Here is a 13098-nt window from a genome sequence, read left to right as displayed (position 1 = left end):
TCTCTGAACCACTCCATATCTTGGTATAATATGCTCTAAGATTAATCTGACAACAGTTCTAGCAGTTTCATCAAAACATGGGTAGGCTTCCACCCACCCTGTTAAATGATCTATAATAACCAACAAATATTTATATCTTCCCACTTGTGGCATTTCAGTAAAGTCTATTTGTATATTTTGAAAAGGATAAAGCGCTAAAGGCCTCCCTCCTCTTTGTTTTTCCCTTAATTGGTTTTGATTTACCCTCTGACAAATTATACATTTTTGGGTCACTTGTTGCGCGGCAGTATAAACTTTTATTCCTGCATATTTCTTTAGTACTTCATCAATCAAAGCTTGAGTTCCCCAATGGCTCCCCTCATGTAATCTCTCAAAGATTTGTCTCATTAGGGGGTAATTGAGGATTTGTCTCCCATCTGGTAACCACCATTTCCCCTCTTCATCCTTCTTTCCCCCCATTTGTTTAATTTTATTCTCCTCCTTCTCATTAAAAATTGGTATTTCTTTCACTTCATACACATGGGGAATCATAACTTTGATCTGTTCAATGACTTCATTCATGCCTGCTTCTTTAGCCTCCTGGTCTGCCAGCCTATTTCCCTGTTTCTCTATTTCATCCCCTCTTTGATGTGCCCTTAAATGCACCACTGCAACTCTATGTGGCAATACAAGGGCTGATAATACTTCTTCTATTAACTGTTGATGTATCAGGTCTTTCCCTTGGCTTGTCACATACCCCCTCTTCCTTCCAGATTTTCCCAAAGGTTTGCACCACTCCAAAGGCGTACTTAGAGTCGGTGTAAATCGTTAAATTTGATTTCCCCCCCAATATGAGAGCTCTTTTCAAGGCATATAATTCAGCTGCCTGTGCAGACCAATGGTTTGGCAACCTCCCCCCTTCCAAAAGAGCCCACGTGCCCTCCTGAATTATAGCGTACCCATTTTGCCTTTTCCCCTCCACCACTCGTGAAGAACCATCAATGTACCATCTTTCTCCCTTTTCCAAAGGGGTATCCTGTAAATCCGGCCTAATTTTTGTTTCTAAATCCACTATTTCACTACACCAATGTTCAATTTCTTCACCTCCTGATGAATTAGTTTTATTGAGGAACTGTGCTGGATTCAATGCCGAGTCCGTTGTTAGAACTAGGTCAGCATGATCCAGCAACATACCCTCATATTTCAACAACCTTGAATCAGTCAACCACCTCCCAGCTTTCTGTCTCAACAGTGTTCTCACTTGGTGTGGGCTGCTCACAATTAGCGCTCCCCCCATTGTGATCTTCTCACTTTTCTTTACTAGTAAGGCTACCGCTGCGATTGCTTGAATACAAGTAGGCCATCCCTGGGCCACTGGGTCCAAATTCTCTGACAAATATGCAACTGGCTTCCTCTGTCCTGCCCAAGTTTGTGTCAGGATTCCAAGAGCTACTCCCCCCTCCACGGTGACAAAAAGATGAAATGGGTTCTCTAAATTAGGTAAACTGAGAACCGGGGCCTTCACTAACAAGTATTTCAGCTCCTGAAAGTTCTCATCCAGCTCCTTTGTCCAACCGATTTTAAATGGCTTTGTTTGAGCTAGCTGTTCATATAATCCTTTTGTTCGTTTGGCATAATCTTCTATCCATAGCCTGCAATATCCAATCAGTCCCCAAAACTTTCTCAATTCTTTCTGCGTTTTAGGCCTTGGTTGCTCCACAATACCTTGGATTCTCTCAGCACTTATCTTCCTCGAACCCTGACTAATTAAATGTCCCAAATATTTTACTTCCTGCTCTACAAACTGAAGCTTCCCTTTACTTACTCTCAGACCCTGTTGGGCTAAAAAGTTTAGTAAAGCTATTGTTCCTTCCTCAGTATCTATTTTCTTCTTACCTGATATCAATAGATCATCTACATATTGTAGCATACCCACTCCCTTAGGCAATTTAAACTTCTCTAAAGTTTGTTCTAATACTTGTCCAAACAAATTTGGGGATTCTGTAAATCCCTGTGGTAACACCGTCCACTGATATTGTCTCCTCCTCCCGGTAAAAGGGTTTTCCCATTCAAATGCAAATAAGGCCCTACTGTCTTTGTCCAAAGGACAAGACCAAAAGGCATCTTTTAGATCGATTACACTAAACCAGCGGTGGTCTACAGGTATTTTACTCAGAATCGTGTAAGGATTTGGGACCACCGGGTGCCTAGTTTCCACAATTTTATTCAAAAGCCTCAAATCTTGTACCATCCTATAGGTGCCATCTGGTTTTCTTACAGGCAATATAGGGGTATTGTAAGGTGACATGGTCCCTTCCAACAACCCGTCTTCCACCAACTGATTTATTACTGGTTGGAGACCTTTCTTCCTTCTATCGAAATATTATATTGTTTTTGGCTCACTACCTCACTATTAGGTTTCAATTTTATTTTTAGAGGCTCTATCTCTAACCCACCCCTATTCCCCGGTTGTACCCAAACCAAAGGATCAATCCTTTGTTCTTTCTCTTCTGTTAGAACATAAACTGTTTCACTTTTGTTAAAGCTTATTGTAATTCCCAAGGCAGACATCAGATCTCTTCCCATGATGTTAATTCCTGCTTCGGGCACATATAATAATTTTAGAGTCCGAATTTCATTTTCCCCATATTTTATTTTGATTGGTTCTAACTGTTTCACATTAAAAGCTTCCCCTTTCACCCCACTGACTTTGATTTTTGCCTGCTTATCAATTTTTCCTTCCCTTGGCATCACACATACAGAGGTTCTAGATGCCCCGGTGTCTACTAAGAAAGTATATTCTTGAGTCCCCACCTCCAAATTTATCAAGGGCTCCCGGCGGGAACTCCTAATGAGGGGCCCCTGACTTCCCTAGTATATGTCTTCGTCCTCTTCCATCAGCCTATTAATTTGTTCCCCTCTGATCAGGGCGGGGCACTCTCTCTTAAAATGCCCCATCCTGCCGCAATGAAAGCAAGTTCCTCTTTCACCCATTGCCCCTCCTCTCATCATCCCTCTGGTGGCTCCACCCCGATTCCTCATTCCAAACCTACCTCTAAATCCAACAGTCCCTCCCCCTCGCCCACGTGGCGCCCAACTCTTTTCCGCTTGCATCACTTCCCTTACTGCAACTGCCATCATCTTGCTGGTCCTCTGTCCATCTCTCTTCACTTTCTCTTCCTCTCTGTTTACATAAACCTTTTGTGCTTCTCTTAACAGAACCTCCATAGCTTCCGTGGTCCAATTTTCCCTCTTCTGTAATTTCTTAGCAATATCCGGCCAGGCTTTGGTAACAAACTGGATTTTCACCAATTGGATATTTAGAGCATTGTCCGGATCCACCCCAGCATATTTACGCATTCCGTCCTTAAGACGCTGCAAATATGTTGCCGGGTCCTCATCCTTCCCTTGATTTATATTTACTGCTTTGGTCATGTTTTGTGCTTGTGGAATAGCTTCTTTCATTCCTTTTATGATTATTGATCTCAAATCCATCATATTCTGTCTTCCCTCTGCATCATTATTATTCCAATTTGGCCTTGCTAATGGGTATTTAATGTCCCCTCTGACTTGATTTCCTTGTACTCCCGGATTCTCCCTTTCCCAAATTGCCATTGCAGCTGTCCTAATTAAATTTCTTTCCTCTGGGCTAAACAAAGTTCTCATTATATTTTGCATTTCATCCCAGGTGTAAACGTTAGGTCCTAATAGGGCATCCAACTGATCACTTACGGTCAGGGGATCTTCAACAAAACTTTTCATTTCTTTCTTAAATGCCCGTACTTCGGATGATCGCAAGGGTTCATGTACATATGTTATGATCGGAATCCCATTGGGATCATTTCCGTTCGGGGTTTCCCTTAAAGGGAATTGTTTAATTTGTTCTCCTTCTTGTGTGGAATCCAAAGGAGGCTGTCTAATTAGTTCCTCTTCCTCCATCTGCCTTGTTAAATCTTTCCTCACGTTTGCTAGCTCATTTCCCCTACAAACCTCCCTTTTGCCTGGAATCCACGGTCCTGAGTTGGTCAAAACCGGCATAGGTGGGGTCACAAAATTGGATGTTTCAAAGGGATTACTTGTGTTCCTCTCCACCATTTGGGGGCTTAAAATTGGCATAGAAGGACTGAGCCATTGGCTGGGAGTCAGCTGGCTTATTCCTCCAGGCATTTCAGGGTATAAGGGGGGGTTTAACACATTGGCTGGATGCGGGGGATTTTGAATATGTACCATATTATATGGGGGAGGAGCAGCAACTTGAGGAGGAGATGTAATTTTTAACAAATCTCTCCTCGTCTCCTCCTTCTCATCTTCTTCTATCTCTTCAATATTTTTAGATTTGGCTATCAAAATTCTTTCCGAAGGCCAAAGATCTGGGTTCCACAATAAAGCATAATCTAACTCATTTTCTAAGTTCTTACATTGTTTTTGTTTCACATAATCATACAGATTACGGCATTGAAAATAATTTACAGCGCCATCTCGTGGCCACTCAATATTATTATCTTCCCACCAAATAAAACAGCACAGATTTACCATATTCTCTTTAGTCAATCCCAGCCTTAAAACCTCTCGATTATAGGGTGGGGACCCCCACCCAGCCAATATCTGGCCTAACGGGCCATTTGGATTGATTTTAAGTTTGGGATTCCTTCTTATTTTCTTTACACATTTCATTTTTGGCTTAATTGAACTTCCACCACCCATCTTCCCGATTGATGGCTAACCTTTCTCCTGAGTATGTGTTCCTATGTCCCTCTCAACAACCCTTCCAAACTCACACTTCACCGTCTCCGGATATTCACAATATCCCCATCACTCACTCCGTCCTGCGAATCTCCCCTGAGATTCCTCAAAAGGACTTCCACCCAGCCCCCGTTGTTGATTCTCACCACACAACTCTAACCGTGACCGCCCTGGGTCGTGTTCTGGTGCCTTTACCAGGTACTCACTCAGGGTTCTGTGCAAAGATGTTTCCCGGTCGATCTCCAAGCCGTCTTTTCCTCTTTATTCAACCTCTTTCCCTTTATTCAACTCCCCCTACTGCTCGTCTATCGCACAATTTTTACGGGCTTCCAAGAGCTGCGCAGTCCTCTGGGTTATTCTTCTCCTTTCAAAAAAAAGGAAAGGGGTGCACCTGAGGAGAATCCCTCAGAGTTCCAGCGCAGATTGGATCCCGGACACGAGCCCCCAATTTGTTTGTAGAATTTTAAAAGAATTCTAGAGACGAGGTTCGGGGTAGAAAAATAAAGTTCCTTTTTATTTTCCAAAAATCAGAGTTAATTTGAAAACGGTTTGCAAAGCGTTGGTGGGTCTCACCCTGACTTCACCTGAGTCACAAAGGAGAGCCACACCAAATTCGAAAGTGAAACAGTAGTTATACCCTCCCTAACTCCTCCTACTCCTGGTCAGCTAGCCTGACGAGGGTGGTTACAGACCAATCAGAGACAATAATTACCCTATCTTTTACCTTATTTGGAAATACAATTTTTAACCAATTAGCCCTTGGCATCCTTCTGGCCAATCAAGCAATCACATTTTTCTTGCTCAATTCATAGCCACTCCTTTTACAATTCATTGTCCTCCTCTCAAGCATTTACATATTCTTTCCCTCCGCCATTACCACGTGGTATAGCTCCTCCTAGTGGACTATTTCAGTAAAATATAAACACTTTATATTATTTTATTACTCCACCAACAAAGATGAAGAAGGAATTATTTCAATAAATCATCTCAACTTTTTTTAAATTTTATGCTGCTAATGGGAAGGGACATTGCTGTTTATTTAATTAAAAAAATATATTCGTGCTCTTGACTGACAAGTCAATATAGCACACTTGCAAAATAAATGCTGTTGCTTTTTATTTTTTTAGTAAAATCTTTTATTTTTTTCATTTTTATAACATGTAATCACATGTATACTATTACATAGCCAGCATTGTTTTGTATTATTAAATATTTGCATCAATTCATCTTACCATCAATTTCCAAAACATAATTATTAGCTCTTCTGCTCTCCATACACCATATTTGTCTTTATATATCACTTTCTTCTCTACTCCCCCTCCCTCTCCCTCTCTACTCCCCTCCCTACCTCCTTTCTTCCCTCTGTCATCCTTCCCTACTCTACTTCTCCTTCCTCTCGCCTTCTCTGCTCCCCCCTTTCCACTCCTCCTTTCTCTTCTCCTCTTCCCCCCTCCTTGCCCTCTCTCCTATTCCTCTCTTCTTCCCTTACCTTTCTCCTTTTTTCCCCACTCTTCAGCTCATTTGCTTGGTGTATTTCAGCTTCTGAGCAAGCTCCATTTTATGTTGGTGGTATTTATAGTTCCTTTTCTATATACATATTTAATTTTAACATATATTCTCCTCCTTTCTTAAAAAAAGTAGAAAAAAAAAGTATACATATATAGTCATTGTACTTTTAACACACACGCCCAGCCTAATTTTGGTTGAGACGTAGACCTGGTTACAATTCCCAGCTATTCTCATCATTATCTTTATATATTATACATATAATATATGCGCATGTGCGAAGGAAGATGGCTGCCTGAGCTCACCGCTCAGGTTGGAAGACAGAGAAAATACCCAGTCTGTGTTTTTACCGACCGCTGGACCTCTCGAACGGAAGGTTTTGGGAGAGAGGAATCCAGAGCGTCCGGAGGGCTGCCTGCTGGAAAGACATTCTTGGGCGTCCTGGGACAAGCCTCGGCGGTGTTAAACAACGTGGGACAGCCTTCGGGCGCCGTTCCCCCCCCCCCCCCGGTGGATGGTGGCTTTTCAGCTGACAGGCAGCGTTTCTTGCTGGCGTGGACCGAGAGAGGCAGAGAGAGGCAGCTGATAGGCAACGTTTCTAGCTGGCGTGGAGCGAGGAAGGCAGAGACAGTCTTGGACGAGCCTCGGCGGTGTTGGACAGCGTGGGACGGCCTTCGGGCGGCGTTTCCCCCCCCCCCCCCGCGGATGGTGGTTTCTCAGTCAACAGGCAGCATTTCTATCGGGGAGAGCAACGTTTTCATCTGGAGGGAGGCTGAAGGAGCCTGCTCCAGTGGCCTGATAATTTCTGGCGAGCGACTGCTGGGCACCCCCCCCCCCGCCCTCCTCTGCTGCTCCCCCCGCTGCCCCCCCCCTCGCCACATGAACAATAGACAGTAACGGCGCCTTCTTAACGAGGCCAATCTACAATCCTGGCCTGAGGGAGCTTTGGCCCTCTTTAATTGCTGGCTAAGAGAGCCTCGCCCTCCCCCCCCTGCTGCTGGGTGACGTTTCTTTCTTTTCAGCTTTGGCATTTCAGCTGCTCCTTGTGAGGGATTGAGATTCACGCCGGGCTAGCCATCGCCCTATGGAGAAGGTGATCAGCCAGGAACAGTACTGGGAGAGAATGGGAGGCTGTTCACATCTACTGCCATTCCAGCTCGGCTGGGCACCCCCTCCTCCCGCTCCCTTCGGCTTGGCCCCTCCTTTCGGTGAATTCTCCCCCCCACCTGGTTGCTGCTGCTGCAGGGCCTGCTATAGGGCCTTCTGCTGTTCGACATCTGACTCTTTTTTGAGCGCGGCTTCTGGACTGCATTTCCATCTGGCACGGCCACTGCTACCTGATACCACCCTGGACTTCTGGCCTCAGAGAGCGCCACCATTAGATGAGCGGGGGTACTGCAGTATGCGAGAAAGCCCCCTGCTTCCTTCAACTACTCTGGACTTTCTGGATTTTCCCAGAATCTGTCTGTTGCAGAGCCATCTGCTGAGAACTATTTGGCTCTCCCTGAACTCGCACTTTAACAATTTTGCGCTACTTTTATTCTTCTTATTTCCTTCTTTTTTCTCTCCCTTTTTCTTCTATCTTTAGTATGTTGAGTATATGGGATTGTATGTAAGTGTGTGAGTGACCCACTTTTATTGTTATTACTGTTGCATTTGTGTATTTTAATAATTACGTGGGGACTGGTTGTGTGAGTGTTTGAGTATGCTTGGCTCGGAGGACCTGCTAGGGAAGGCGGGGGGTACCGGGGTGATTGGGGGGACTACGGCCACGGGAGTGGGTCGGAGCATTGCGGTCGTGACAGGGAGAGGCAGATACGGCGGGGACCTTAGGGCTAGCCATTACCGGGGAAGGAGGGTTCGCTACATTACAGGGATCCCTCCTTCCGGCCCTTTGAGTCCCACTCCAAGACCAGATGGCGCGAGTACCCAGGACCCTGGTCTCAGGCTGCTGTTGCTAAATGCCAGGTCTGTTATTCACAAGGCTCCCCTCGTCCGGGACTTAATTGTTGACGAGAGGGCAGACCTGGCATGTATTACTGAAACCTGGCTGGGCACAGAAGGAGGAGTCCCCCTTGTAGAGATGTGCCCAGAGGGATTTCAGGTGCTTCATCAGCCGAGAGCCCAGGGAAGGGGTGGCGGTGTGGCTATTGTAATCCGGGAGTCTCTGTTACCTCGTAGGGTCCCTGCTCCGGAGCTTGTCGGGTGTGAGTCCCTGCTGATAAAGTTGGACCTCAAGGGTCAAGTGGGTTTGCTGCTAACGTACCTGCCTCCCAACTGCGTTGCAGCATCCCTCCCCTCGCTCCTCGAGTCAGTAGCCGAGCTGGCAGTTGAGTTCCCCAGGCTTATAGTTCTGGGGGACTTCAATTTGCCATCGCTCGGTGAACGCTCTGATGGGGCGCAGGAGTTCATGGCTTCCATGACAGCCATGGGCTTGACCCAGGTAATTCGGGGCCCAACCCATGCAGCGGGTCACATGCTCGACCTCGTATTCCTCTCGGAGCAGTGGATGTGTGATCTTGGTCTGAGGGGTAATGAGATCATACCCCTGTCGTGGTCAGACCATTGCCTACTGAGGCTTGACTTCCGGAGGCCAAACCCCCACCGTAGGGAGGAGGAACCGACCAGGTGGTTCCGCCCCAGGCGACTTATGGACCCATTGAGGTTCCAGACGGAGCTTGGGGTCATTCCTGATACTCTCGCCCACAGTTCGGCGGAGACTCTGGTTGCCGCCTGGCACTCGGCGGCGTCGGAGTCTCTTGATCGGATTGCGCCACTACGGCCCCTCCGGGTCAGTGGATCCCGGAGGCCCCCTTGGTTTACCGAGGAGCTCCGGGAGAAGAAACGCCGGAGGAGATGCCTAGAGCACCAGTGGAGGTCCGATAAGTCCGAGGCGAACCGAGCACTTCTAACCACCTGCACCAAGGACTACGTTCGAGCATTAAGAACTGCCAAAAGATCATACATTTCTGCCTTGGTTGCGTCCGCCGAGTCACGCCCAGCCGCCCTGTTTAGGATAACCCGCTCCCTCCTTAACAGGAGGGATGCGGGAGACCCCTTGCAGGGTAGGGCTGAGGACTATGCTCAATTCTTGGCGGACAAAATAGCTCGGTTTCGGTCGGACTTGGACTCCACCACAGTAGATCCAGCCGAGACACAGGAGGACCGCTTGGCAAATCATCTCTGGGTTGAGTTCCAGGATGTTGCCTCTGGGGATGTGGACAAGGCCATTCGAGCTGTAAGTGCCTCCACCTGTATTCTGGACCCGTGTCCCTCCTGGCTGGTTGCCAACAGCAGGGAGGTGACACATGGCTGGATCCAGGCGGTCGTGACCGCCTCCCTTCGGGAGGGGCACTTCCCCGCCGTACTTAAAACGGCGGTGGTGAGACCCCTCCTGAAGAAACCATCCTTGGATCCAGCCATTTTAAACAACTTTCGTCCTGTCTCCAACCTCCCCTTTATCGGGAAGGTTGTTGAGAAGGTGGTGGCCTTCCAGCTTCAACGGGCCTTGGAGGAAGCTAGTTATCTTGACCCCTTCCAGTCCGGCTTCAGACCTGGTTACAGCACAGAAACCGCTTTGGTCGCATTGACCGATGATCTCTGGAGGGCCAGAGATGGAGGCTATGCATCCATCCTGGTTCTCCTTGACCTCTCAGCGGCTTTCGATACCATCGACCATGGTATCCTTCTGCGACGACTGCGGGAGGTGGGAGTGGGAGGCACTGTTTTACGGTGGTTCTCCTCCTACCTCTCGGACAGGTCGCAGTCGGTGTTGGTCGGGGGGCAGAGATCGTCCCTGAGGCCCCTAACATGTGGGGTGCCACAGGGTTCGGTCTTATCCCCCCTACTATTCAACATTTACATGAAACCGCTGGGCGAGATCATTCGGAGGCACGGGATAAAATACCACCAATATGCGGACGATACGCAACTGTATCTGTCCGCCCCGTGCCAACTCAATGAAGCGGTGGACGTGATGAACCAGGGTCTAGAGGCCGTTAGGAACTGGATGAGCGCTAACAAACTGGTACTCAACCCGGACAAGACCGAGTGGCTGTTGTGCTTCCCTCCCAATAATTTGGCGAATGTACCAACACTTAGGCTGGGGGGTCAAATTTTACACCCCTCAGATAGGGTCCGCAACTTAGGAGTCCTCCTGGACCCACAGCTGACTTTTGACCACCAGCTGTCAGCTGTGACCAGGGGGGCATTTGCCCAGGTTCGCCTGGTCCGCCAGTTGCGGCCCTACCTAGACCGGGAGGCTCTCACAACAGTCACTCGAGCCCTTGTGATCTCTAGGCTGGAATACTGCAATGGGCTCTACATGGGGTTGCCCTTGAAGTGCATCCGGCGACTACAGTTAGTCCAGAATGCAGCCGCGCGAGTGATAGTGGGCGCACCGCGGTTCGCCCACGTTACACCTGTCCTCCGCGAGCTGCACTGGCTACCTGTTGGTCTCCGGGTGCGCTTCAGGGTACTGATGACCACCTTTAAAGCACTCCATGGTAGTGGATCTGGGTACTTGAGAGACCGCCTCCTGCCGATTACCTCCCTTCGACCAATTCGATCGCACAGACTGGGCCTCCTCCGAATCCCATCTGCCAGTCAATGCCGACTGGCGACTACACGGAGGAGAGCCTTTTCTGTTGCAGCTCCGACCCTGTGGAACGATCTCCCCGCTGAGATCCGTACCCTCACCACCGTCCAGACCTTCCGCGCAGCCCTCAAGATCTGGCTCTCCCAGCAGGCCTGGGGATAGGTTCCTAATTCACCCGCCCGAGTGTTTGATTGTTGAACGAAAGTTGCGTTTTACTATTTTTTTCTTTGTTCACATTTTGTTTTGTTTTTGATGTTGCACTTCCCTCCCTTGTGATTGTGAGCCGCCCTGAGTCCCCTCAGGGAAAAGGGCGGCCTATAAATTTTAATAAATTCAATTCAATTCAATTCAATACATCCTTACGTGCCCCCAATTTGTGATTCTGTTTTTAAATCTCAGTAATTTCCCATTGTAGATGTATTCCATGTTCCCTTTCCATTTTTCCATATCTTAGATTAGATTACCCTTAAATTGTCTATAAATGACAAACTTAACTGTTCAATGTTCATTACAATTCCCTTAATCTATTATGTAAAATGGCAAGCAGTAAACATTTTATTCATCATCTTAAAAATTCTATATATATCCAAGTTTCATATATTTTAACCCATATTTAGTTATCCTTTTGTTGTCATTTTCAGTCATTTCTCAACTCAGTTTAATTCTCATGTATAAAAGTGAAACACAAAGCTCTGCTTTACAACCTCCTCATATCAGTTTCATATTTATCCATATTCCATATATTTTGGGCTTTTTTTTAGTTATCTTTCCATTATTATGTTCAACCAGTTAGCAACTCCATTTTATTGTCATATTTAGGAATAAAATCCTTATCTTGCTTTATATTTTCCCCCATTTAGATATCTGATTTTTTTCCTAGTAAGTCTTTTGTCCCAGTTCTCTGTTCCTGTCTTCTCCCTTTTTTTTATTTTAACACCTCAGTTCCCATAAATTTTCCCCAAGCCACCCTCTCAATTTTATATTTTTTCTTTGTTGGGGCATTGTCTCCTTGTTCAATTTTCCTTATGCCACTAACAACTGCCAAAACCACTTTTATCTGATTTTTATTCCCTTTTGTTGTGATACCTCCTCTTTTTGCAGTTTTCCCTATACCACTGCCAAAACTGATGAAGTTTTTTGTCTGCTTTTTATTTCCCTCCATTTCTCCCCCTTTGTTGTCTTGCTCCCTTTATTCTTCTTTAAATTCTTCTTTAGATCTCTGCGTCTTTGGGTTCAGAATTCTATTTAGGCTTGACTTCAATGTTTTATGCATATTTTTTATAATTTCATGTAGTTCTTCTAATTCCCAATTTTCCATGATGTCCAGTTCAAAAGTTATAGTTATTTATACAATTCTTGTCTCAGAGTTCTAATCCACCTTAAATTTATCTACTTCAACTGCTATGGGGAAAAAGCAATGGGAGCCATCTTAGTCTTCCTTAATATCCAGTTCCAAGATTGCAGTTAGTTGTACAAATCTTATTTCAAAATTCTGATCCACCTTAAATTTAGTTAATCCAGCTATTTTGAAACTGGAAGAGAAGCTGACACCATCTTAATCTTTTGCAGAAGAGAGAAAAAGAAAAAAAAAGACGAGAAAGGAGAAGAGAAAAAAAAAACCTTCGTATTTCCCAGGTCTTGAGTCTGATATTTTTTTCTTTCTTTTAATAACTGCTCAAAATAAATCACTTGTAAGAAGCTTGTAATCAGTCAAAAGTTTTCTTTGGCTCCTACTTTTCCAAATTCTGATTTATGGGAGTTGGTTCATTAAAACTTCCCACACAGTCAGGGTTAAGTTATCCATTATCAATAAAAAGACATGTTCTTTCTTAATTTCCAGTTCCAAGATTGCAGTTAGTTATACAAATCTTATTTCAAAATGCTGGTCCACCTTAAGTTTAATTAGTCTAAGTACTTTGAAACCGAAAGAGAACCTGACACCGTCTTAATCTTTTGCAGAAGAAAAAAAGGAAGAAAGAGGAGAAAAAGAAAAAAACCTTCCAAATTCTGATTTATGGGAGTTGGTTAATTAAAACTTCCCACACAGTCAAGGTTAAGTTATCCGTTATCAGTAAAAAGACATGTTTTTTTCTAATTATATTAACTGGAAGGAATTCAGACAAAGTAAAAGTAAATTTTTCGGGATATTGGTTTCTATTTCAGATTCAAAACCAAATTTAAAGTTTATGATTCAGTGGACTTGTCACTTCTCTGCTTTCTATTCTTCTGTCTGAAAGCATTTCAAACAAAGAGCTTCTGGGGGGGGGTAGTGT

The 13098-nt window shown here is 45.5% G+C and overlaps 2 protein-coding genes across 2 annotated transcripts in view; both read right to left on the bottom strand.

Annotated features, from left to right (window-relative positions):
• Positions 1–13098, bottom strand: part of PRKN (parkin RBR E3 ubiquitin protein ligase) — a 785743-nt gene that overhangs the window by 129445 nt on the left and 643200 nt on the right. The gene's annotated exons all lie outside the window — the stretch shown is intronic.
• On the bottom strand, positions 2326–4626 carry LOC148045031 (uncharacterized). The gene is made up of 2 exons (XM_087717576.1): positions 3033–4626; positions 2326–2489 (listed from the first exon to the last, which is right to left on the bottom strand). Exons 1-2 carry the CDS (start codon positions 4513–4515, stop codon positions 2326–2328), a joined length of 1647 nt encoding a protein of 548 aa, XP_087573702.1. The 5' UTR covers positions 4516–4626.

This window comes from Thamnophis sirtalis, unplaced genomic scaffold (assembly GCF_051295495.1).
Source record: "Thamnophis sirtalis isolate CommonGarterSnake01/CBP01778 unplaced genomic scaffold, rThaSir2_p1.2 scaffold_6, whole genome shotgun sequence".
NCBI lineage: Eukaryota > Metazoa > Chordata > Lepidosauria > Squamata > Natricidae > Thamnophis > Thamnophis sirtalis.
This window is presented reverse-complemented; position numbering and strand designations above follow the sequence as displayed.

Coding starts and splice junctions, on each gene's coding strand:
- LOC148045031 (XM_087717576.1), bottom strand. CDS start 4,515: ATGGTAAATCTGTGCTGTTTTATTTGGTGGGAAGATAATAATATTGAG. Junction 2,490..3,032: donor AGGGACTGTTGGATTTAGAG/GTAGGTTTGGAA, acceptor ATGTTCTAACAG/AAGAGAAAGAACAAAGGATT.